The 23,888-nt window shown below is 41.6% G+C and overlaps 1 protein-coding gene across 1 annotated transcript in view; it reads left to right on the forward strand.

The window, feature by feature from the left end:
• Nucleotides 1–20,193: 20,193 nt before the first annotated feature.
• The window catches only part of LOC102016218 (serum albumin-like), a gene marked incomplete at its 3' end in the record, with an annotated part of 5,414 nt that continues 1,719 nt past the window's right edge, over nt 20,194–23,888 (forward strand). Inside the window, 2 exon segments of the mRNA XM_013512233.1 lie at nt 20,194–20,201; nt 22,620–22,752. Coding sequence (XP_013367687.1) covers nt 20,194–20,201; nt 22,620–22,752 — 141 coding nt within the window.

A 23,888-nucleotide genomic window follows, 5' to 3' on the forward strand; every position in this document is an offset into this window, starting at 1 on the left:
ACAGAGTGCGTTTTCACCCGTCCCTGAGCATCACAGAATGTTTCCTCTAAGTGGAGTAGCTTTCCTTCAGTGAGTGCTTGTTGGGCATAGCAAACGTACTGATTCTCTACTCTGCTGGAAGAGTAGCTCTATACATGGGCCTATGTAATCATGTAATCCCAGTGTAAAATCAAGAACACAACTCTCTGCAGCAAACTTTCTGAAACATTGCCAAAGTTCTAATCAATGAACTGAACTCATCTCATGAAAGTGTGTATGGGCCCTGCTTCCTTTCACACAGCCTTGTACATATTCCCATCCTTTCACTCATACGCGCTTTTGACAGGGAAGATCCAGTGTGTTTCTACCCTTCTGTGAGTTTTGCAGAATGCTTGCAGTAAGTTGCATAGGTTTACTGTAGTGAGGACTTGTGGGGAATGGCAAAGCTCGGGTACCTCTAATATGTTTGTATACCAGCTCTATACATGGTCCTATGTAATCAGGTAATCCCAGTGTAAAACCAAGGACCCAACTATCTTCAGCAAACTTTCTGAAACACTGCCAATGTTCTAAGTGTTGAGCTGAACTGATCACATGAAAGTGTGTATCGGATTGCATTGGGTACGCTGTCCCTTCTTCTTTCACACAGCCTTGTCCACATTCCCTTCCTTTCACCCATATGCACTTTTGACAGGGAAGAGGCAGTGTGTTTCCACCCATGCCTGAGCATCGCAGAATGTTTGCTGTAAGATTTATAGGTTTCCTACAGTGAGTACTTGGGAATAGTAAAGCTCCTGAACCTGTGACATGTTGGTACACCAGCTCTACACATGGTCTTTTGTAATCATGTAATGCGAGTGTAAAACCAAGAAAATAACTTTCAACAATAAAGCCCCAGAAACACTACCAGTGTTCTAAGTGTAATACACACCTGATCCCATGAAACTGTGCATAGGAATACATTGGCTATGTTGTCCCTTCTTCCTTACACACAGCAATGGGCACATTCCTCTCCATTCACTCCTAAGCGCCTTTGACCAGAATGAGGGAGTGTGTTTCCACCCTTACCTGAGCATTGCAGAAAGTTTCCTCTAAGTGGAGTAGCTTTCCTACAGTGAGTGCTTGTTGGGAATAGCAAAGCTACTGATTCTCTAATATGTTGGAACACTAGCTCTATACACGGGCCTATGCAATCATGTAATCCCAGTGTAAAATCAAGAACCCAACTATCTGCACCAAACTTTCTGAAACACTGTCAAAGTTCTAAGTGTTCAGCGGAACTGATTACATGAAAATATGTATGGGAACGCATTCTGTACACTCTCCCTGCTTGCTTTCACACAACCTTGTACACAGTTCCTTCCATTCACTCATACATGCATTTGTCAGGGAAGAGGCAGTGTGCTTCCATTCTTTCCTGAGCATCACAGAAAGTTTGCTGTAAGTTTTATGGGTTTCCTACAGTGAGTGCTTGTGGGGAATAGCAAACCTCCTGTTTCTGTGACATGTTAGTACACCAGTTCTACACATGATTCTATGTAATCATGTAATGTGAGTGTAAAATCAAGAAAACAACTTTCGACACTAAAGCCCTAGAATCACTACCAGTGTTCTAAGCATAGTACTGACCTGATCCTATGCAACTGTGCATGGGAATACATTGGCTATTCTGCCCCTGCTTCCTTACAAACAGCAGTGTACCCATTCCACTCCATTCACTCATTGGCGCCCTTGACTTGGAGGTGGGAGTGCGTTTCCACCCATCTCTGAGCATTGCAGAATGTTTCCTCTAAGTGGAGTACCTTTCTTAGAGTGAGTGCTCTTTGGAAATAGGAAACCTATTCATTCTCTAATATGTTGGAACACCAACTCTATACACAGACCTATGTAATCAGGTAATCCCTGTGTAAAAACAAGAATACAACTATCTGCACCAAACTTTCTGAAACACTGCCAATGTTCTAAGTGTAGGACTGAACTCATCTCATGAAAGAGTGTATGTGAATACTTTGGGTACGATGTCCCTCCTTTCTTTCACACAGGCTTGTGCACATTCCCTTCCATTCACTCATATGCACTTTTGACAGGAAAGAGGCAGTGTGTTTCTACCCGTCCCTCAGCATTGCAGATTATTTGCTGTAAGTAGTATAGGTTTCCTGCAGTGAGTACTTATTTTGAATCTCAAACCTCCTGTTTCTGTGACATGTTGGTATACCAGGTCGACACATGGTCCTATGTAATCATGTAATGAGAATGTAAAACCAAGAAAACAACTTTTGGCTCTAAAGCCCTAGGACTACTACCAATGTTTGAAGCGTAGTACTGACCTGATCTCATGATATTGTGCATGGGAATACATTGGCTACGCTGCCCCTACTTCCTTACACACAGCAATGTATCCATTCCATTCCATTCACTCCTATGTGTCTTGGACCAGGAAGAGGGAGTGTGCTGTCACCTGTCACTGAGCATCGCAGAATGTTTCCTCTAAGTGGAGTAGCTTTCCTTCAGTGAGTGCTTCTTGAGAATAGAAAACCTACTGAATCTCTAATGTGTTGGAACACTAGCTCTATACATGGGCCTATGTAATCAGGAAATCCCAGTGTAAAACCTAGAACACAACAATTTGCACCAAACTTTCTGAAACACTACCAATATCTTAAGTGTTGAATTGAACTCATCTCATGAAAGTGTGTATGGAAATACACTGGGTAAGCTCTCCCTGCTTGCTTTCACACAGCCATGTACACATTCCATTCCATTCACTCATAGGCGCTTTTGATGGGGAAGATGTAGTGCATTTCCACCCTTTTGAGAGTATCGCAGAATGTGTGCGACAAGTTTTTTAGGTTTCCTACATTGAGTACTTGTGGGGAATAGCAAACCTCGGGTAGCTCTAATATGTGGCTACACCAGCTCTATTCATGGACCTATGTAATCATCTAATACCAGTAAAATCCAAGAGAACAACTTTCTGCACCAAACTCCTCAAAACACTGCCATTGTTGTAACTGTTCTATTGACCTCAACTCATGAAACTGTGTATGGGAATACACTGGCTACACTGACCCTGCTTCCTTACACACCGCAATGTTCCCATTCCAGTCCATTCACTCATATGCACTTTTGACCATTAAGAGTGAGTGCGATTCCACCCTGCCCTGAGCATTGCAGAAGGTTTCATGTGAGTGGTATAGCTTTGCTTCAGCGAGTGCTTGTTGGCAATAGTGAACCTAGGGATCCTCTACTATGTTGGTACATTAGCTCTGTAGTTGGCCTTATGTAATCGTGTAATGCAGGTGTAAAAGCAAGAAAACAACTTTGTGCACCAAACTCCATGAAATACTGTAAAACATCTAAGTGTTGTATTGAACTCACCTCATGAAACTGTGTATGGGAATACAATGGGTACACAGTCCATGCTTGCTTGTACACAGCCTTGTACAAATTCCCTTCCATTCACCCATTCGTGCTTTTGAAGGGAAGAGGCAGTGCATTTCCACCCTTCCCTGAGCATTGCAGAATGTTTGCTGTAAGTTGTATAGATGTCCTACAGTGAGTTCTTCTGGGGAATACCAAACCTCCTGTTTCTGCAACATTTTGGTTCCCCAGCTCTACACATGTTCCTGTGTAATCATGTAATGCGACTGTAAAACCAAGAAAATGACTTTCGGCACTTAAGCCCTAGAGACACTACCAGTGTTCTGTGTGTAGTACTGACCTGATCCCATGAAACTCTGCATGGGCATACATTCAGTATGCTGAGCCTACTTCGTTACGCACAGCAATGTACCCATTGCACGCCATTCACTCACAGGTGCCTTTGACCAGGAAAAGGCAGAGCACTTCCTCCTGCCCCTGAGCATCGCAGAATGTTTCCTCTAAGTGGAATAGCTTTCCTACAGGGAGTGCTTATTGGGAATAGCAAACCTACTCATTCTCTAATATGGTGGAATACTAGCTCTATACACGGGCCTATGTAATCAGGTAATCACAGTGTAAAACCAGCACTCACTGTACTAAACATATACCACTTTCAGCACTCACTGTAGCAAATACCACTGTAGCATATACCACTTTCAGCACTCACTACACCACTAGCAGCAAACATTTCTCGATGCTCTTGGACAGATGGAAATGCATTCGCTCTTCCCCATCAAATGTGCATGTGAGTGAAAGGAGTGGAATGGCTACATTGCTTTGTGTAAGCAAGCAAGGACAGCATAACCAATGTATTTCCGAGCAATGCTTCATGAGATAAGGTAAACATACACTTAGAACTTTGGGAATGTTTCAGGGACTTTGGAGCAGAAAGTTGTTGTATTCATTCTAGATGGGTATTACAGGAATAAAATGGAGCATTATAGAGCTGGTGCACCAGTGTATTGGAGGAACACCAGGTTGACTATTCCCAGGAAGCACTCACTTTAGGAAACCTATACCACTAACAGCAAACATTCTGCAATGCTCAGGAAAGGGTGGAAAAGCACTCCCTCTTCTGGTCATATGAGCGTATGGGTGAAGGTAATGTAATGGCTACATTGCTGTGTGAAAGCAAGCGGGGACAGCGGAGCCATTCCCGTACACAGTTTCATGAGACAAGTGCAACTTAGCACTTATAACTCAGGGAATATAGTAGGAAGTTTTTTGCAGGAAGTTGTTTTCCTGCTTGTACACTGGTGTTACATGATTACATAGGACCATGAATACAGCTGCTATACCAACATATTCAAGGAACACTAGGTTTGCTATTCCCAACAAGCACTCACTGTAGGAAACTTTGACCACTTTACAGCAAACATTCTATGATTCTCAGGGAAGGATGGATATGCACTGACTCCTCCTTGTCCAATGCATGTGTGGGTGAATATAATGGAAAGAGAATATTGCAATGTGTAAGCAAGCAGGGACAGTGTGGGCAATGCATTCCCCGTGCACCGTTTTATGAAATAAGCTCAACACAACACTTAGAAGTTAGGGAATATTTCCTAGAGTTTGGGGCAGAAAGTTGTTTTTTTGGTTATACACTGGTATTACATGAGTAGATAGGAACAAGTATAGAGCTGGAGTACCAATATATTAGAGGAGCACTAGGTTTGCTATTCCCAAAAAGTACTCACTTGTGGAAACTTTTCCCACTAAAGCAAACATTCTGCAATGCTCAGGGAAGAGTGGATACGCATTCACTCATCCCGGTCCAATGCGTGTATGGATGAATGTAATGGAATTTAATACGCTGGAGGGTGTAAGGAAGCAGGGACATTGTGGGTAATGTATTCCCTTACACAGTTTCATGAGACAAGCTCAACACAACACTTAGAACTTTGGGAACGTAACAGGGAGTTTGGGGCAGAAAGTTGATTTCCTTCTATAACACTGGTATTGCATGATTACATGGACCATGTATGCAGCTGCTGTATGAACATACTCAGGAACACTAGGTTTTATATTCCCAAGAAGCACTCACTGTAGGAAACTTTTGTCACTTACAGCAAACATTCTATGATGCTCAGGGAATGCTGGATATGCACTCACTCATCCCGGTCCAATGCACGTATGGGTGAACGTAATGGAATGAGTATGTTGCAGTGTGTAAGCAAGGAGAGAAAGCGTGGGCAATGTATTCCCATACACAGTTTCATGAGATAAGCTCAACACAACACTTAAAACTTTGGGAATGTTTCAGAGAGTTTGGGGCAGAAAGTCGTTTTCTTGGTTTTACACTGTTATTAAATAATTACATAGAACATAGTATAGAGATGCCATACCAATATATTACAGGAGCACCAGGTTTGCTATTACCAACAAGCACTCACTGAAGGAAGCTTATATCACTTGCAACAAACATTCCTCAATGTTCATGGAAGGGCGGATGCACTCGTTCTTCCCGGTCAAATGCGTGTGTGAGTGAAAGGAGTTGAATTGCTTCATTGCTTTGTGTTAGCAGGCAGGGAGAGCATAACCAATAGATTTCTAGACAAAGTTTCATGAGATAAGGTGAACACAGCATTTAGAAAGTTGGGTATGTTTGAGGGACATTGGTGCAGAGAGTTGTTCTCTTCATGCTACAAGGGCATTACCAGTTACAAAGGAGCATGTATAGAGCCGGTATTCCAGTGTGTTAAAGGAACACCAGGTTGACTATTACCAGGAAGCACTCACTGTAGGAAACCTATACCACTTACAGCAAACATTCTGCGATGCTCACCTAAGGGTGGAAACGCCCTCTTTTCTGGTAATGTGCACGTAAGGGTGAATCTAATGGAATGGAAACATTGTTGTGTGAAAGCAAGTAGGGATGGCGTAGCCAGTGTATTCCCAATCACAGTTTCATCAGACAAGCTCAACACAACACTTAGAACTTTCAGAATGTACCAGAGAGTTTGAGGCAGAAAGTTGTTTTACTGCTGTTACACTGGTATTACATGATTACATAGGACCACTTATCGAGCTGCAGAACCAAAATATTCGAGGAACACTAGGATTGCTATTCTCAATAAGCACTCACTGTAGGAAACTTTTACCACTTATAGCAAACATTCTATGATGCTCAGGGAATGGTGGATATGCACTTGCTCCTCCCTGTCCAATGCACGTATGGGTGAATATAATGGAATGAGTACACTGCAGTGTGTAAGCAAGCCGGGACAACATGGGCAATGTATTCCCATACACAGTAACATGAAATAAGCTCAGCACAACACTTAGAACTTTGGGAATGTTTCAGAGAGTTTGGGTAGAAAGTGGTTTACTTGGTTTTACACTGGTATTACATGATTATATAGAACTAAGTATAGAGCTGGTGTACCAATACATTAGAGGAGAACTAGGTTTGCTATTTACAACAAGCACTGTCTGTAGCAAAACTACAACACTGGCAGCAAACATTCCTCGATGCTCATGGAAGGGTGGAAATGCACTCACTCTTCCAGGTCAAATGCGCATATCAGTGAAAGGAGTGGAATGGCTATATTGCTTTGTGCAAGCAAGCAGGGAGAGCATAAACAATGTGTTTCTGTACAAAGTATCATGAGATGAGGTGAACACAGCACTTAGAACTTTGAGAATGTTTCAGGGAATTCGCTGCAGAAAGCTGTTGTCTTTGTTCTACACGGGTATTACAGGATTACAATGGAGCATTAATAGAGCTGGTTCTACCAGTGTATTAGAGGAACACCAGGTTGACTATTCATAGGAAGCACTCACTGAAGGAAAGCTATACAACTTACACCACACATTCTGCGAAGCTCGGGGAAGGGTAGAAATGAACTCCCTCTTCTGGTCATCTGCGCGTGTGGGTGAATGTAATGCAATGGGTGCATTGCTGTGTGAAAGTTAGCGGGGACAGCGTAGCCACTGTATTGCCATACACAGTTTCATGAGACAAGCTCAACACAACCCTCAGAATTTTGGAAATGTATCAGGGAGTTTGGGGCAGAAAATTGTTTTCCTGCTGTTGCACTGGTATTACATGATTACATAGGACCATGTAGAGCTGCTGTACCAACATATTTGAGTAACACTAGGTTTGCTATTCTCAACAAGCAGTCACTGTAGGGAACTTTTACCACTTAAAGCAAACACTCTATGATGCTCAGGGGGTGGTAGATGCCCACTCACTCTCCTGGTCCAATGCGCGTATGGATGAATATAATGGAATGAGTACATTGCAGTTTAAGCAAGCCAGGACAGCATGTGCAGTGTATTTCCATACACAGTTACATGAGATAAGCTCAACACAACACTTAGAACTTTGGGAATGTTTCAGAGTGTTTCATGCAGAAAGTGAGTTTCTTGGTTGTACACTGTTATTACATGATTTCATACGACCAAGTATACAGCTGCTCAACCAATATATAAGAGGAGCACTATGTTTCCTATTTTGAACAAGCACTCACTGTAGCAAAGCTATACCACTTGCAGCAAACATTTCTAGATGCTCATGGAAGGGTGGAAATCCACTCGCTCTTCCCTGTAAAATGCGCACATGAGAGAAAGAAGTGTAATCGCTATATTGCTTTGTATAAGCAAGCAGGGAGAGCATAACCAATGTATTCCCGTAGAATGTTTAATGAGATAAGGTGAACACGGCACTTAGAACTTTGGGAATATTTCAGGGATTTCGGTGCAGATAGTTGTCTTCATTCTACATGGGGATTACAGGATTACAATGGAGCACGTAGAAAGCTGGTATACCAGTGTATTAGAGGAACACTAAGTTGACTATTCCCTGGACCACTCACTCTAGGAAACCTATACCACTTACAAAAAACATTCTGCAATGCTCAGGGAAGTGTGGAAATGCACTCTCCTGATCATATGCGCATATGAGTGAATGTAATGGAATGGTGAAAGCACTGCTGTGTGAAAGCAAGCAGGGACAGCATAGCTAATGTATACTCATGCACAGTTTTATGAGGCAAGCTCGAGACAACAGTTAGAACTTTGGAAACCTATCAGGGAGTTTGGGGCAGAAAGGTGTTTTCCTGCTGTTACACTGCTATTACATGATTCAAAGGACCATGTATAGAGCTGCTGTACCAACATATTTGAGGAACACTAAGGTCGCTATTCCTAACAGCACTCACTATAGGAAACTTTTACCACTTACAGCAAACATTCTACGATGCTCAGGGAAGGGTGGATGCACACTCTCACCTTCCGGTCCAGTGCACCCATAGGTGAATGTAATGGAAGGAGTATATTGTAGTGTGTAAGCAAGCAGGGACAGCGTGGGCAAAGTACTCCAATACACACTTTCATGAGATAAGCTCAACACAACACTTAGAACTGTGGGAATGTTTCAGAGAATTTGGGGCAGAATGTTGTTTTCATGGTTTTCCATTGGTATTACACCATTACATGGGGCCAAATATAGAGCTGGTATACCAATATATTAGATGAGCTCTAGGTATGCTATTCCCAACAAGCACTCACTCTAGCAAACCTATACCACTTGCAGCAAGCATTCCTCGATGCTCGTGAAAGGGTGGAAGTGCACTCACTCTTCCCGGTCAAATGCCCATAGGCATGAAAGGAGTGGAATGGCTACATTGCTTTGTGTAAGCAGCAGGGAGAGCTTAATCAATATTTTTCCGTACAAATTTTCATGAGATGAGGTGAACACAGCGCTTAGAACTTTGGGAATGTTTCAGGGACTTCGGTGCAGAAAGCTGTTGTCTTCGTTCTACATGGGTATTACAGGATTACAATGGAGGATATATACAGGAGGATATATACATATATCAGTGTATTTCAGGAGCACTAGATTGACTGACCCAAGGAAGCATTCGCTGAAGAAAACCAATACCACTTATAGTAAACATTCTGCGATGCTCAGGAAAGGGTGGAAATGTGCTCTCTGTTCTGGTCATATGCACGTATGGGTGAATGTAATGGAATGGGTACACTGCTGTGTGAAAGCAAGCAAGGACAGCATAGCTAATGTATTCTCATACACGGTTTCAAGAGGCAAGCTGAACACAACACTTAGAACTTTGGGAATGTATGAGGGAGTTCGGGACAGAAAGTTAATTTCCTGCTATTATACTGGTATTACATGATTACCTAGGACCATGTATAGAGCTGCTGTTGCAACATATTTGAGGAACACTAGGGTTACTATTCCCAACAAATACTCACTGTAGGAAACTTTTACCACTTACAGCAAACATTCTACGATGCTCAGAGAAGGGTGGAAATGCACTCATACATGCTGGTCCTGGGCATGCATGGGTGAATGTAATGGAATGAGTACATTGCAGTGGGTAAGCAAGCAGGGACAGCTTGAGCAAACTATTCCCATACACAGTATCATGAGATAAGCTCAAAACAAGACTTAGAACTTTGGTAATGTTTCAGAGAATTTGGGGCAGAAAACTGTTTTCTTGGTTTTCCATTGGTATTACATGATCACAGAGGACCAAGTATAGAGCTGGTGTACCAATACATTACAGGGGCACTAGGTTTGCTATTTCCAACAAACACTCACTGTGAGAAACATATACCACTTGCAGCAAACATTCCTCAATGATTGTGGACCGGTGGAAATGCACTCACTCTTCTGGGTCAAATGCGCTTATGAGTAAAAGGAGTGGAATGGTTACATTGCTTTGTGTAATCAAGCAAGGAGTGCATAACCAATGTTTTTCCGTACAAAGTTTAATGAGATAAGGTACTCACAGGAGTTAGAACTTTGGGAATGTTTCAGGGACTTCGGTGCAGAAAGTGGTTGTCTTCATTGTACACAGGTATTACAGGATTACAGTGGATCATGTATAGAGCTGGTGTACCAGTGTATAGAGGAACATTATTAGGTTGACTATTCCCAGGAAGCACTCACGGTAGGAAACCCATGCCACTTACAGCACACATTCTGTGATACTCAGGGAGGGTGGAAATGCACTGTCTCTTCTGGTCTTATGTGAGTATGGGTGAATGTAACGGAATGGGTGCATTGCTGTGTGATAGCAGGGTGGGACAGCGTACCTAATGTATTCTCATACACAGTTTCATGAGGCAAGCTCGACACAACACTTAGAACTCTGGGAATGTATCAGGGAGTTTGGGGTAAGAAGTTATTTTTCTGCTGTTACACTGGAATTGCATGGTTACATAGGACCACGTATAGAGCTGCTGTACCAACATATTCGAGGAACACTAGGGTTGCTATTCCCAACAAGCATTCACTGTAGGAAACTTTTACCACTTACATCAAACATTCTTCGATGCTCAGGGATGGGTGTATATGCACTCTCCATCCAGGTCCAATTCGCAAATGTGTGAATGTAATATTTGAGTACATTGCAGTGTGTAAGCAGGCAAGGACAGTGTGGGCAATATAGTCCCATACACAGTTTCAAGAGATAAGCTCAACACAACACTTAGAACTTTGGGAATGTTTGAGAGAGTTTTGGGCAGAAATATGTTTTCTTGGTTTACAGTAGTATTACATGATTACATAGGACCAAGTATAGAGCTGGTGTACCAATATATTAGAGCAGCACTAGGTTTGCTACTTCCAAGAAGCACTCACTGTAGCAAACCTATACCACTTGCAGCAAACATTTCTCGATGCTTATTGAAGGGTGGAAATACACTCGCTCTTCCTGGTCAAATGTACATATGAGTGAAAGGAGTAGAATGGCTACATGCTTTGTGTGAGGAGGAGGGAGAGCATATGCAATGTATTTCTGTAAAATATTTCAGAAGGTGAACACAGCACTTAGAACTTTGGGAACGTTTCAGGGACTTTGGTGCAGAAAGTTGTTGTCTTCATTCTAAACGGGTATTACAGGATTATGATGGAGTGTGTATAGCGTTGGTATACCAGCGTATTAGAGGAACGCCGGGTTGACTATTCCCAGCAAGCACTCACTTTCCTACACCTATACCACTTACCACAAATTTTCTGTGATGCTCAGGGAAGGGTGGAAATACATACCCTGTTCGGTCATATGCGTGTATGGGTCATTGTAATGGAATGGGTACAATGCTTTGTGAAAGCAAGGAGGGACAGTGTAGCCAGTGTATTCCTATACACAGTTTCAAGAGACGAGCTCATCACAACACTTAGAACTTTCGGAACGTATGACGGAGTTTGGGGCAGAAAGTTTTTCTCCTCCTAGTACACTGGTATTACATGATTTCATAGGACCATGTATATAGCTGCTGTTGTGAAATATTCAAGGAACACTAGGTTTGCTATTCCAAACAATCACTCACTGAAGGAAACATTTGACACTTACAGTAAACATTCTGCAATGCTCAGGGAAGAGTGAACATGTACTCGCTCATTCCGGTATAATGCGCATATGAGTGAATGTAATGGAATTGAGGACATTGCAGTGTGTAAGCAAGCAGGGACAGTGTGGGCAATGTAATCCCATACAGTTTCATGAGTTAAGCTCAATACAACACTTAAAACTTTGGGAATGTTTCAGAGAGTTTGGGGCAGAAAGTTGTTTTCTTGGTTCTCTACTGGTATTACATGATTACATAGGACCAAATATAGAGTTGGTGTACCAATATATTAGAGAAGCACTAGGTTTGTTGTTTGCAACAAGTACTCACTGTGGGGCTGGGGATTTAGCTCAGTGGCACAGCACCTGACCGGCAAGCGCAAGGTCATGATTTCGATCCCCGATACCGGAAAAAAAAAAAAAAAAAGTACTCACTGTAACAAAGCTGTACTACTTGCAGCAAACATTTCTCGATGCTCATGGAAGAGTGGAAGTGCACTTGCTCTTCCTGGTCAAGCTCGTATGTGACTGAAAGTAGTCTAATGGCTACATTGCTGTGTGTAAGCAAGAAGGGAGACCAACTTACCAATGTATTTCCGTACAGTGTTTCATGAGATACCGTGAACACAGCACTTAGATCTTTGAGAATATTTCGGGGACTTCGGTGGAGAAAGTTGATATCTTCATTCTACACGGGTATTAAGGATTGCAGTGGAGCATGAACAGAGCTGGTGTCCCATTGTATTGCAGGAACAACAGGTTGACTATTCCAGGAAGCACTCACTGTAGGAAACCTATACCACTTACAGCAAACATTCTGTGATGCTCAGCGAAGGGTGGAAACGCACCCTCTTCTGGTCATATGTGCGTATGGGTGAATGTAATGCAATGGGTACATTGCTGTGAGAAAAACAGGCGGGGACAGCATAATCAGTGTAATCCTATACACAGTTTTATGGGACAAGCTGAACGCAACTCTTAGAACATTGGGAATGTATCAGGGAGTTTGGGGCAGTAAGTTGTTTTTCTGCTGTTATAGCAGAACATGGTCCTATGTGTAGAGGTGCTGTACAAACATATTCGAGGAACTCTAGGTTGGTTATTCCCAACAAGCACTTTGAGGAAACATTTATCACTCACAGCAAACATTCTGCGATGCTCACCTAAGGGTGGAAAGGCTCTCGCTCTTCTGGTTATATGCGCATATGGGTGAATGAAATGGAATGGGTACATTGCTATGTGAAAGTAGTCAGGCACAGTGTCATCAGTGTATTCTCATACACAGTTTCCTGAGACAAGCTTAGCACAACACTTCGATCTTTCAGAAAGTAGCAGGGAGTTTCAGGCAGAAAGTTGTTTCAGGCTGTTACACTGGTATTACGTGATTATACAGGACCATGTATAGAGCTGCTGTATCAACATATTTGAGCAACACTCGTTTTGCTATTCCCCAGAAGCAGTCACTGTAAGAAACTTTTACCACTCAGAGCAATCATCCTGCGATGCTCAGGGAAGGGTGGAAACACACTCACTCCTCCCAGTCCAATGCATGCATGGGTGAATGTAATGGAAAGTGTATATTGCAGTGTGCAAGCAAGCTGGGACAGTGTGGGCAATGTATTCCCACACACAGTTTCATGAGATAAACTAAACACAGCACTTAGAACTTTGGGAATGTTTCAGGGACTTCACTGCAGAAAATTGTTCTCTTCATTCCACAGGGGTTTTACACAATTACAATACAGCATGTACAGAGCTGGTATACCAGTGTGTTAGAGGAACACTAGGTTTACTATTCCCAGGAAGCACTCACTGTAGCCATCTTTTACCAATTGCACCAAACATTCTATGATGCTCAGGGAAGGTTGAATACTCACTTGCTCATCCAGGTCTAGTGCGTGCATGTGTGAATGGAATGGAATGAGTATATTGCAGTGAAAGAAAGCAGGGACAGAGTGGACAATGTATTGCCATACACAGTTTCATGAGGCAAGCTCAACACAACACTTAGAACTTTGGGAATGTATCACAGAGTTTGGGGCAGAAAGTTGTTTTCCTACTATTACGCTAGTATTACAGGTAGGACCAGCTGTACAGCTGCTATACCAATATATTTGAAGAACACTAGCGTTGCTTTTTCCAACAAGTACTCACTGTAGGAAAATTTACCACTTACAGCAAAATTCTACAATGCTCAGGGAAGGGTGGATGCACACTCTCACTTTCCGGTCCAGTGCACGCATAGATGAATGTAATGGAAGGAGTATATTGTAGTGTGTAAGCAAGCAGGGACAGTGTGGGCAAAGTACTCCCATACACACTTTCATGAGATAAGCTCAACACAACACTTAGAACTGTGGGAATGTTTCAGAGAATTTGGGGCAGAAAGTTGTTTTCTTTGTTTTCCATTAGTCTTATATGATTACATAGGACCACGTATAAAGCTGGTGTACCAATATAGTAGAGTAGCACTAGGTTTGCTATTTTCAACAAACACTTAGTGTAGCAAACCTATACCACTTGCAGCAAACATTCCTCGATGCTCATGGAAGGATGGAAATGCACTCGCTCTTCATGGTCAAATTCATGTATAAGTGTAAGGAGTGGAATGGCTACATTGCTTTGTGTAAGCAAGCGGGGAGAGCGTAACCAATGTTTTTCTGTACAAAGTTTCATGAGATAAGGTAAATACAGCACTTAGAACTTTGGGAATGTATGAGGGAGTTTTGGGCAGAAAGTTGTTATCCTGCTGTTACACTTGTATGACATGATTACATAGGAACATGAAGAGGACTGCTGTACCAATATATTGCAGTGTGTAAGCAAGCAGGGAGAGCTTGGGTAATGTATTCCCATACACTGTTTCATGCGATAAGCTCAACACAACACTTAGAACTTTGTTAAAATTTCAGAGCGTTTGGGGCAGAAAGTTGTTTTGTTGGTTTTCCACTGGTAGTATATGATTACATAGGACCAAGTATAGAGCTGGTGTACCAATATATTGCAAGAGCACTAAGTTTGCTATTTCCAACAAGCTCTCACTGTAGGAAACCTATTCCACTTTCAGCAAACATTCCTTGATTCTCGTGGAACAGTGGAAATACACTCGCTGTTCCTGGTCAAATGTACTTATGACTAAAAGAAGTGGAATGGATACATTTCTTTGTGTAAGCAAGCAGGGAGAGAGTAATCAATGTTTTTCCATACACAATTTCATGACATAAGCTCAACACAGCAGTTAGAACTTCTGGAAAGTTTCAGGGACTTCAGTGCAGAAAGTTGTGTTCGTTCTACACGGGCATACGGGATTAAAACAGAGCATGTAAACAGGTGGTGTACCAGTGTGTTATAGGAACACTAGATTTACTGTTTCCAAGAAACATTCACTGTAGGAAATGTGTACCACTTAAAGCAAACAATCTGCAGTGCTCAGGGAAAGATGGGAAGTCATTCCTTCTTTTGGTCATATGGACCTACGGGTGAATGTAGTGGAATGAGTACATTGCTGTGTGAAAGCAAGCAGGAACAGCATAGCCAATGTAATCCCACACAGTTTCATTAGGGAAGCTCAACACAACACTTAGAACTATGGGAGAGGATCAGGAAGTTTGGTACAGAAAGTTGTTTTCTTGCAGTTACACTGCTACTGCATGATTACAGGGGACCATGTATAGAGCTATTGTATCAACATAGTGGAGCAAAACTCGTTTTGCTATTCCCAAAAAGCACTCACTGTAGGAAACTTTTACCACTCACAGCAAACATCCTGCTATGCTCAGGGAAGGGTGGATATTCACTCTCTCATCTCTCTCCAATGCGTGTATGGGTGAATGTAATGGAATGAGTACATTCCAGTGTGTAAGCAAGCAGGGACAGCGTGGACAACGTATTCCCACACACAATTCATGAAATCAACTCAACACAAGACTTAAAATTTTGGGAATGTTTCAGGACTTCGGTGCAGAAGAGTTGTTCTATTCATTCTACATGGGAGTACAGCATTACAAAGGAGCATGTATAGAGCTGGTGTACCAGTGTATTAGAGGAACACTAGGTTTACTATTCTCAGGAAGCATTCACTATAGGAAACCTATACCACTTACAGCCAACATTCTCCCATGTTTAGGACAGGGTGGAAACGCACTTCCTCTTCTGGTCATATGTGCCTATGGGTGAATATAATGGAATGAGTACATTGCTGTGTGAAAGCAAGCAGGGACAGCATAGCCAATGTTCACCCATACAGGGTTTCATAAGGCAAGCTCAACACAACACTTAGAACTTTGAGAAAGTATCAGGGAGTTTAGGGCAGAAAGTTGTTTTCTTGCTGTTTCACCATTGTTACATGATTACATAGTACCATGCATAGAGCTCCTGTACCAACATATTTGAGAAACATTACATTTGCTATTCCCCACAATCACTCACTGCAGGAAACTTTTACCACTTACAACGACCATTCTCCGAAGTTCAGGGAAGGGAGGATATGCTCTCCTTCATTCTGGTGCAATGCATGTATGGGTGAATGTAATGGATGAGTACACTGCAGTGTGTAAGTAAGGAGGCGCAGCGTAGGCAATGTAGTCCCATACACAGTTTCATGAGATAAGCTCAACACAACACTTGGAACACTGGGGATGTTTCAGAGAGTTAGGGGCACAATGTTGATTTCTTGGTTTTCCACTGATACTACATGCTTCATATGAGAAGGTATAGAGCTGGAGTACCAACGTATTAGAGGCACACTAGGTTTACTATTCCCAAAAATCACTGACTAAATCCAACCTATACCACTTGCAGCAAATATTCCTCTATGCTCTTTTCAGAATGGAAATGAACTTGCTCTTTCTGGTCAAATGCACGTATGAGTGAAAGGAGTGGCACAGCTACATTGCTATGTGGAAGCAAGCAGGGAGCGTAGCCAATGTATTCCCATACACAGTTTCCTGAGATAAACTCAACACAGTACTTAGAACTATGGAATTGTTTCAGTGACTTTGGTGCAGAAAGTTATTCTCTTCATTCTACAAGGGTATGACAGCTTTACAATGGAGCATGTATACAGCTGGTATACCAGTGTATTAGAGGAACACTGGGTTTACTATTCCCAGGAAACACTCACTGTAGGAAACCCATACCTCCTACAGCAAATATTCTGTGATGCTCAGGGAAGGGTGGAAATGCACTTCCTGTTCTGGTCATATGCGCCTATGGGTGAATGTAATGGATTTGGTACATTACTGTGTGAAAGCAAGCAGGGACAGCATAGTCAATGTTCTCCCATACAGGGTTTCATAAGGCAAGCTCAACACAGCACTTAGAACTTTGAGAAAGTATCAGGGAGTTTAGGTCAGAAAGTTGTTTTCTTGCTGTTTCACTATTGTTATATGATTACATAGAACCATGCATGGAGCTCCTGTACCAACATATTTGAGAATATGTTTGCTATTCCTCACAATCACTCCCTGCAGGAAACTTTTACCACTTACAACAAACATTCTGTGATGCTCAAGGAAGGGTGGAAAAGCACTTCCTCTTCTGGTCATATGTGCCTATGGGTGAATGTAATGGAATGGGTACATTGCTGTGTAAAAGAAAGCAGGGACAGCATAGCTTTCCCAAGAAGCACTCACTGGATGAAACCTATACAACTTAATGCAAACATTCTGTGATGCTCAGGGAAGGGTGGAAAGGCACTCCCTCTTCTGTTCATATGCGTCTATGTGTCAATGTAGTGGAATGAGTACATTGCTGTGTGAAAGGAAGCAGGGACAGTATAGCAGCTGTACTGCGATACACAGTTTGACTAGGGAAGGTCAATACAACACTTAGAACTTTGAGAATGTATCAGAGAGTTTGGGGCAGAAAGTTGTTTTCTTGCTGTTACACTGATATTGCATGATTACCAAGTATAGAGCTGTTGTACCAACATATTGCAACAACACTCGTTTTGCTATTCCTCAGAAACACTCACTGTAGGAAACTTTTACTACTCTCAGCAATCATCCAGTGATTCTCTTTGAAGGGTGGATAAGCACTCACGTGTCCCATCCAATGCGCGCATGGGTGAATGTTTTGGAATGAGTATGTTGCAGTATGCAAGCAAGCAGGCACAGCAAAGCCAATGTACTCCCTTACACAGTTACACTAGGGAATCTGAACAGAGCACTTAGAACTTTCAGAAGGTTTCAGGGACTTCAGTGCAGAAATTTGTTCTCTTCGCTCTGCACGCTCATACAGGATTACAAGGGAGCATGTATAGAGCTGGTGTACCAGTGTATTAGAAGAACACTGGGTTTACTATTCCCAGGAAGCACTCACTGTAGGAAACTTACACCACTAAATGCAGACATTCTGTGATGCTCAGGGAAGGGTGGAAACAAACTCTCTCTTCTGCTCATATGCACCTATGTGTGAATGTAATGGAATGGGTACATTGCTGTTTGAATGCAAGCAGAGAAAGCATAGTCAATCAACACTGACACACAGTTTCACTAGGGAAGCTCAACACAGCACTCTTAACTTTGGCAAGGTATCAGGGACTTTGGGGCAGAAAGTTGTTTTCTTGCTGTTACACTGGTATTGCATGACTACATAGGACCATGTATAGAGCTGCTGTACCAACATATTCGAGCAACGCTGGTTTTTCTATTCCCCAGAAGCACTCACTGTAGGAAACGTTTACACTCAAAGCAATCGTCCTGCGATGCTCAGGGAAGGGTGGATACACACTCACTAATACCTGTCCAATGCATGCATGGGTGAATGTAAAGGAAGAAGTATTTCGTGGGGTGTAAGCAAGCAGAGTCAGCGTTAGGAATATATTGCCACACAGAGTTTCGTGAGATAAACTCAACACAGCACTTAGAACTTTGGGAATGTTTCAGGGACTTCACTGCAGAAAATTGTTCTCTTCGTTCCACACGGGTTTTAGAGCATTACAACGGAGCATGTAAAGAGCTGGGGTATCAGTGTACTAGAAGAACACTAGGTCTGCTATTCCCAGGAAGCACTCACTGTAGGAATCCTATACTACTTACAGCAAACATTCTGTGATGCTAGGGAAGGGTGGAAACCCACTCCCTCCTCTGGTCATATATTCCTATGTGTGAATGTAATAGAATGGGTACATTGGTGTGTGAAAGCAAGCAAGGACAGCATAGCCAATGTCCTCCCATACACAGTTCCATGAGGGAAGCTCAACACAGTGCTTAGAATTTTGGGAATGTTTCAGGGACTTCAGTGCTGAATCTAGTTCTCTTATTTCCACATGGGTTTTACAGCATCACAATGGAGCATGAATAGAGCTGGTGGACCAGTGTATTATAGGAACACTGGGCTTATTATTCCCAGGAAGCACTCATGTAGGAAACCTACACCACTTACAAGAAACACTCTGCGATGCTCAAGCAAAGGTGGAAACATACCCCCTCTTCTAGTCATATGTACCTATGATTTTATGTAATAGAATGGGTACATTGCTGTGCAAAGGTAAGCAGACACAGCATAGCCAATGTACTCCAATGAACAGTTTCATTAGGGAAGCTCAACAGAGCACTTAGAACTTTGGGAAGATTTCACGGACGTTGGTGCAGAAATTTCTCCTCTTCGTTCTGCACGGGTTTTACAGCATTACAAGGGAGCAACTATAGAGCGGGTGTACCAGTGTATTAGAGGAATAATAAGTTTACTACTCCCAGGAAGCACTCACTGTAGGAAACCTATACAACTTACAGCAATTATTCTGTGATGCTCAGGGAATGGTGGAAACATACTCCCTCATCTGGTCATATGTGCCTATGTGTGAATGTAATAGGATGTGTACATTGCTGTGTGAAAGCAAGCAGGGACAGCCTAGCCAATGTACTCCCATACGCAGTTTCGCTAGGGCAGCTCAACATAGTGCTTAGAACTTTTGGAATGTTTCAGGGACTTCGGTGCAGAAACTAGTTCTCTTAGTTCCACATGTGTTTAACAGCATTACAATGGAGCATGAATAGAGCTAGTAGACCAGTGTATGACAGGATCACTGGTTTTATTATTCCCAGGAAGCACTCACTATAGGAAACCTATAACACTTAGAAGAAACTCTCTGCTATGCTTAGGCAAGGGTGGAAACACACTTCCACCTCTGGTCATATGTGCGTATGTGTTTATGTAATAGAATAAGTACATTGCTGTGCGAAAGCAAGCACACATAGTATAGCCAATGCACTCCCATAAACAGTTTCACTAGGGAAGTTCAACAGAGCACTTAGAACTGTTTCACTAGGAAAGCTCAACAGACCACTTAGGAATGTTTGAGGGACTTTAGTGCAGAAATTAGTTCTCTTCGTTCCACACAGATTTTACAGAATTACAATGGAGCATGTATAGAGCTGGTGGACCACTGTATTAGAGGAACACTAGGTTTACTACTCCCAGGAAGCACTCACTGTAGGAAACCTATTCCACTTACAGCAAACATTCTGCGATGCTCAGGTAAGGGTGGAAACGCATCCCTCCTCTGGTCATAAGTGCCTATGTCTCAATGTAATGGTATGGGTGCACTGCTGTGTGAAAGGAAGCAGGGACAGCATAGCCAACGTACTCCCATACACAGTTTCACTGGGGAAGCTCAACAGAGCACTTAGAACTTTGGGACTGCTTCAGGGACTTTGGGGCAGAAAGTTGTTCTTTTCATTACACCCAGGATTTACAGCATTCTAAGGGACCATGTATAGAGCTGGTGTACATTGTATTCCATCAATACTAAGTTGACTATTCCCAGAGGAACACACTGTAGGAAACCTATAGCACCTACAGGTGACATTCTGCGTTGGTCAGTTAAGGGTGGAAACGCACTCCCTCTTCTGCTCATATGGGCCTATGTGAAAGGTATGCTATGGGTGCATTGCTGTGTGAAATCAAGCACGACAGTATAGCCAATCTACTCCCATACACAGTTTCACTAGGGAAGCTCAACACAGCACTTAGAACGTTGGGACTGCTTCAGGTACTGTGGGGCAGAAAGTTGTTGTTGTCCTTCTACATGGGATTTACAGCATTCTAAGGGAGCATGTATAGAGCTGGTGTACAGTGTATTCCACCAATACTAAGTTGACTATTTCCAGGAAGCACTCAATTTAAGAAATTTATAGCACCTACAGAAAAGGTTGTGCGTTGTTCAGTTAAGGGTGGAAACGTACTCACTCTTCTGCTCCTCTGCGCCTGTGTGAACGGAATGCTATGGGTGTACTGCTGTGTCAAGCAAGCAGGGACAGCATAGCCAATGTACTCCCATACACACTTCCACTAGAGAAGCTCAACACAGCACTTAGAACGTTGGGACTGCTTCAGGGACTTTGGGGCAGAAAGTTCTTTTCATTCCACCCGGGATTTATAGTGTTCTAAGGGACCATATATAGAGCTGGTTTACAGTGCATTCCACCAACACTAAGTTGACTATTCCTAGAGGAACTCACTGTAGGAAACCTATACCACCTACAGTAGACATTCTATGTTGCTCACCTAAGGGTGGAAACGCACTCACTCTTGTGCTGATATGCGCCTATGTGAATGGAATGCTATGGGTGCCTTTCCACCTGAAAGCAAGCTCGGAGAGAATAGCCAATGTACTCCCATACACAGTTTCACTAGGGAAGCTCAACACATCACTTAGAACTTTGGGACTGCTTCAGGGACTTTGGGGCAGAAAATTGTTCTATTTGTTCCACCCGGTATGCTCAGCATTCTAAGGGAGCATGTATAGAGCTGGTGTACAGTGTATTCCACCAGTGCTAAGTTTACTATTCCAAGGAAGCACTCACTGTAGGAAACCTATACCACCTACAGACAACATTCTGTCTTGCTCAGTTAAGGGTGTGAACGCACTCATGCTTCTTCTCATATGCGCCTATGTGATAGGAATTGTATGGGTGCATTGCTGTGTGACAGCAATGGAAAGAAGAATAAAATTAGCATTATGAATATTTTTCTCAGTATTTAAACACATCTTATATTTTTTTCTCCCTTCCATCAGACAAGAGTGAGATTGCTCATCTATTTACAGATTTGGGAGAACGACATTTCAACAGCCTGTAAGTTAAGGAATCAACATTAATGTTCTTGATAGCGTTGGTTACTACTCTGAAGTCGTCATATTCTAGATTCTAGCAGAGTGCCATCCAACAGAATTTTCTCCACTGATGAAAATATTCTATATCAGTCTGTTTGTATGGTAGCCATGGGCCACATGTGGCTATTGAATATTTTAAATATGGCTACTGAGGAACAAAACTTTAAATAGTTTTTAATTTTAATTAATTTAAATTTATAAAATCACATATGGTTAGTGGCTATTATTGGACTTTGAAACTGGAACTTTCATGCAGCAGTGAGGACTGCATTATATATCTCTGTTGTCAGCCTACTTGCAATGAGAATCCTTTTACATAGCAATTTTCTTGGGAACATTTTAATAACTTTTTAACCTAGTAAAAATGCTTATTTTTTTGAAGGGTCAATATCGTCATACAGCCTAATTAAATGAGATGTTTAGGCTTTGTGGGGCTTTGTGTGTGTGTGTATGTATGTGTGTTTTAAATAACTCAAAGGACTTATGTAATGTCTCATCTTAACAAATCAATCTACTTATTATATATCTGCTATTTGTCCTAAACATGTATATACTGCTATGCACACATATACACTCAGATATGGTGGAACTACATATCCTCTTTGCTGAGGAAGTTGCATATACTTTGTTGGACCTTTTCTAATACCTGATATGAAAAGGTTACCTAGAAAATTATAACAGATATGTTAAGATATAGACCATATACATGGTTTGCTGCCTAGCACAAAAACAGTTTTATGCTAATTTTTTTGTTTTACATATCTTTATATCTTTTGTTTCAGGGTATTGATTACCTTTTCTCAACATCTCCAGAAATGCTCCCTGGAGGAACATGTAAAATTAGCCAATGAAGTGACTGATTTTGCAAAAGCATGTGTTGCTGATGAGTCAGCTGAAAAGTGTGACAAATCAATTGTACGTACATTATGATTTTGAGGATTCTTTCTTCTCCTCTAAGTAATTATTGAATATTTCAAGGAAAATCTTTCTTTTTTGTTGTTTAAAAAGTTATTATTAAATGAACAAATTTGTAAAGCATACACAAATATTGTTTATGAACTGAAAAGCCACTCTTTTGGGACAGAGACGTCCCAGCTTTTCTGACAATTTTTAAAATAATTCTTCATTGAGATTACACGTAATAGTGACAGTTTATTTAAATGGCAATACGTCATTGTTATAATCTTGTTTCAAAATCTGAAGTTGGCTTTCTTTTCATAAAGGCTAATAATGATAGCATTTTTATATAATTATTAGCTTTGTTTTATTGTGGTAAGAAAACTTGACTTCTTAAATGTTGATCATTTATGAGATACTACTACACAGCAGATCTTTAGCCTTTATTTATCTGCCTTAATTGAAGTTTTATAGCAATTGATTAACTTCCCTATCCCACTGTCTCTATGCCACAGACGCCATCATTTTACTGTTTGATTTTCAGAATTTGATTATTTTTGATGCTTTCATGTAAACAGAGTCACGCTCTAGATACTGTTTCCCACAGTTCCTCCATGTCACCACCAGCTGCTGACTTTCTCTTTGAGAGGCTGAGTGGTATCCTTGTGTATACATTGTACATTTTCTGTATTCATTCATCTGCCAGTGAACACTGAGATTATTTCCACGTTTTGACTATGTAAATCATGCTGCAATGAACACAGGAGTGCTAATATCTCTGAGACAATAGCATGATTTTCTGTTTAGGAAGCACTAAGTACTATTTATGCTAATTTCATTACCTAGGTTAAATAATAATGTAGCTATTTTCCCTCATTGTAGGAATATTAACATTTTGCATACAGTAAAAAGCAGGGTACTCTGTCACTTGGAAGAATTTAAACTTTTTAAAATTCCCAAGTAGGTTTCCAAAACAATATGCCTGCATTTCTCCTACTACTCAGTTTATATATGCCTCTGGGACCAGGACTATGTATTATTTAGCATTAGAATCTTTCTCTTCTTATTTCCTTTTGGATATTCTTCTTTCTCATTGTAGAATCAGCACTTTAACTCCACAATATTATGATTCTATAGGTGATTTTTTTAAAAAA

The sequence above is a fragment of the Chinchilla lanigera genome, unplaced genomic scaffold, assembly GCF_000276665.1.
Source record: "Chinchilla lanigera isolate Chin_1 unplaced genomic scaffold, ChiLan1.0 scaffold00001, whole genome shotgun sequence".
NCBI lineage: Eukaryota > Metazoa > Chordata > Mammalia > Rodentia > Chinchillidae > Chinchilla > Chinchilla lanigera.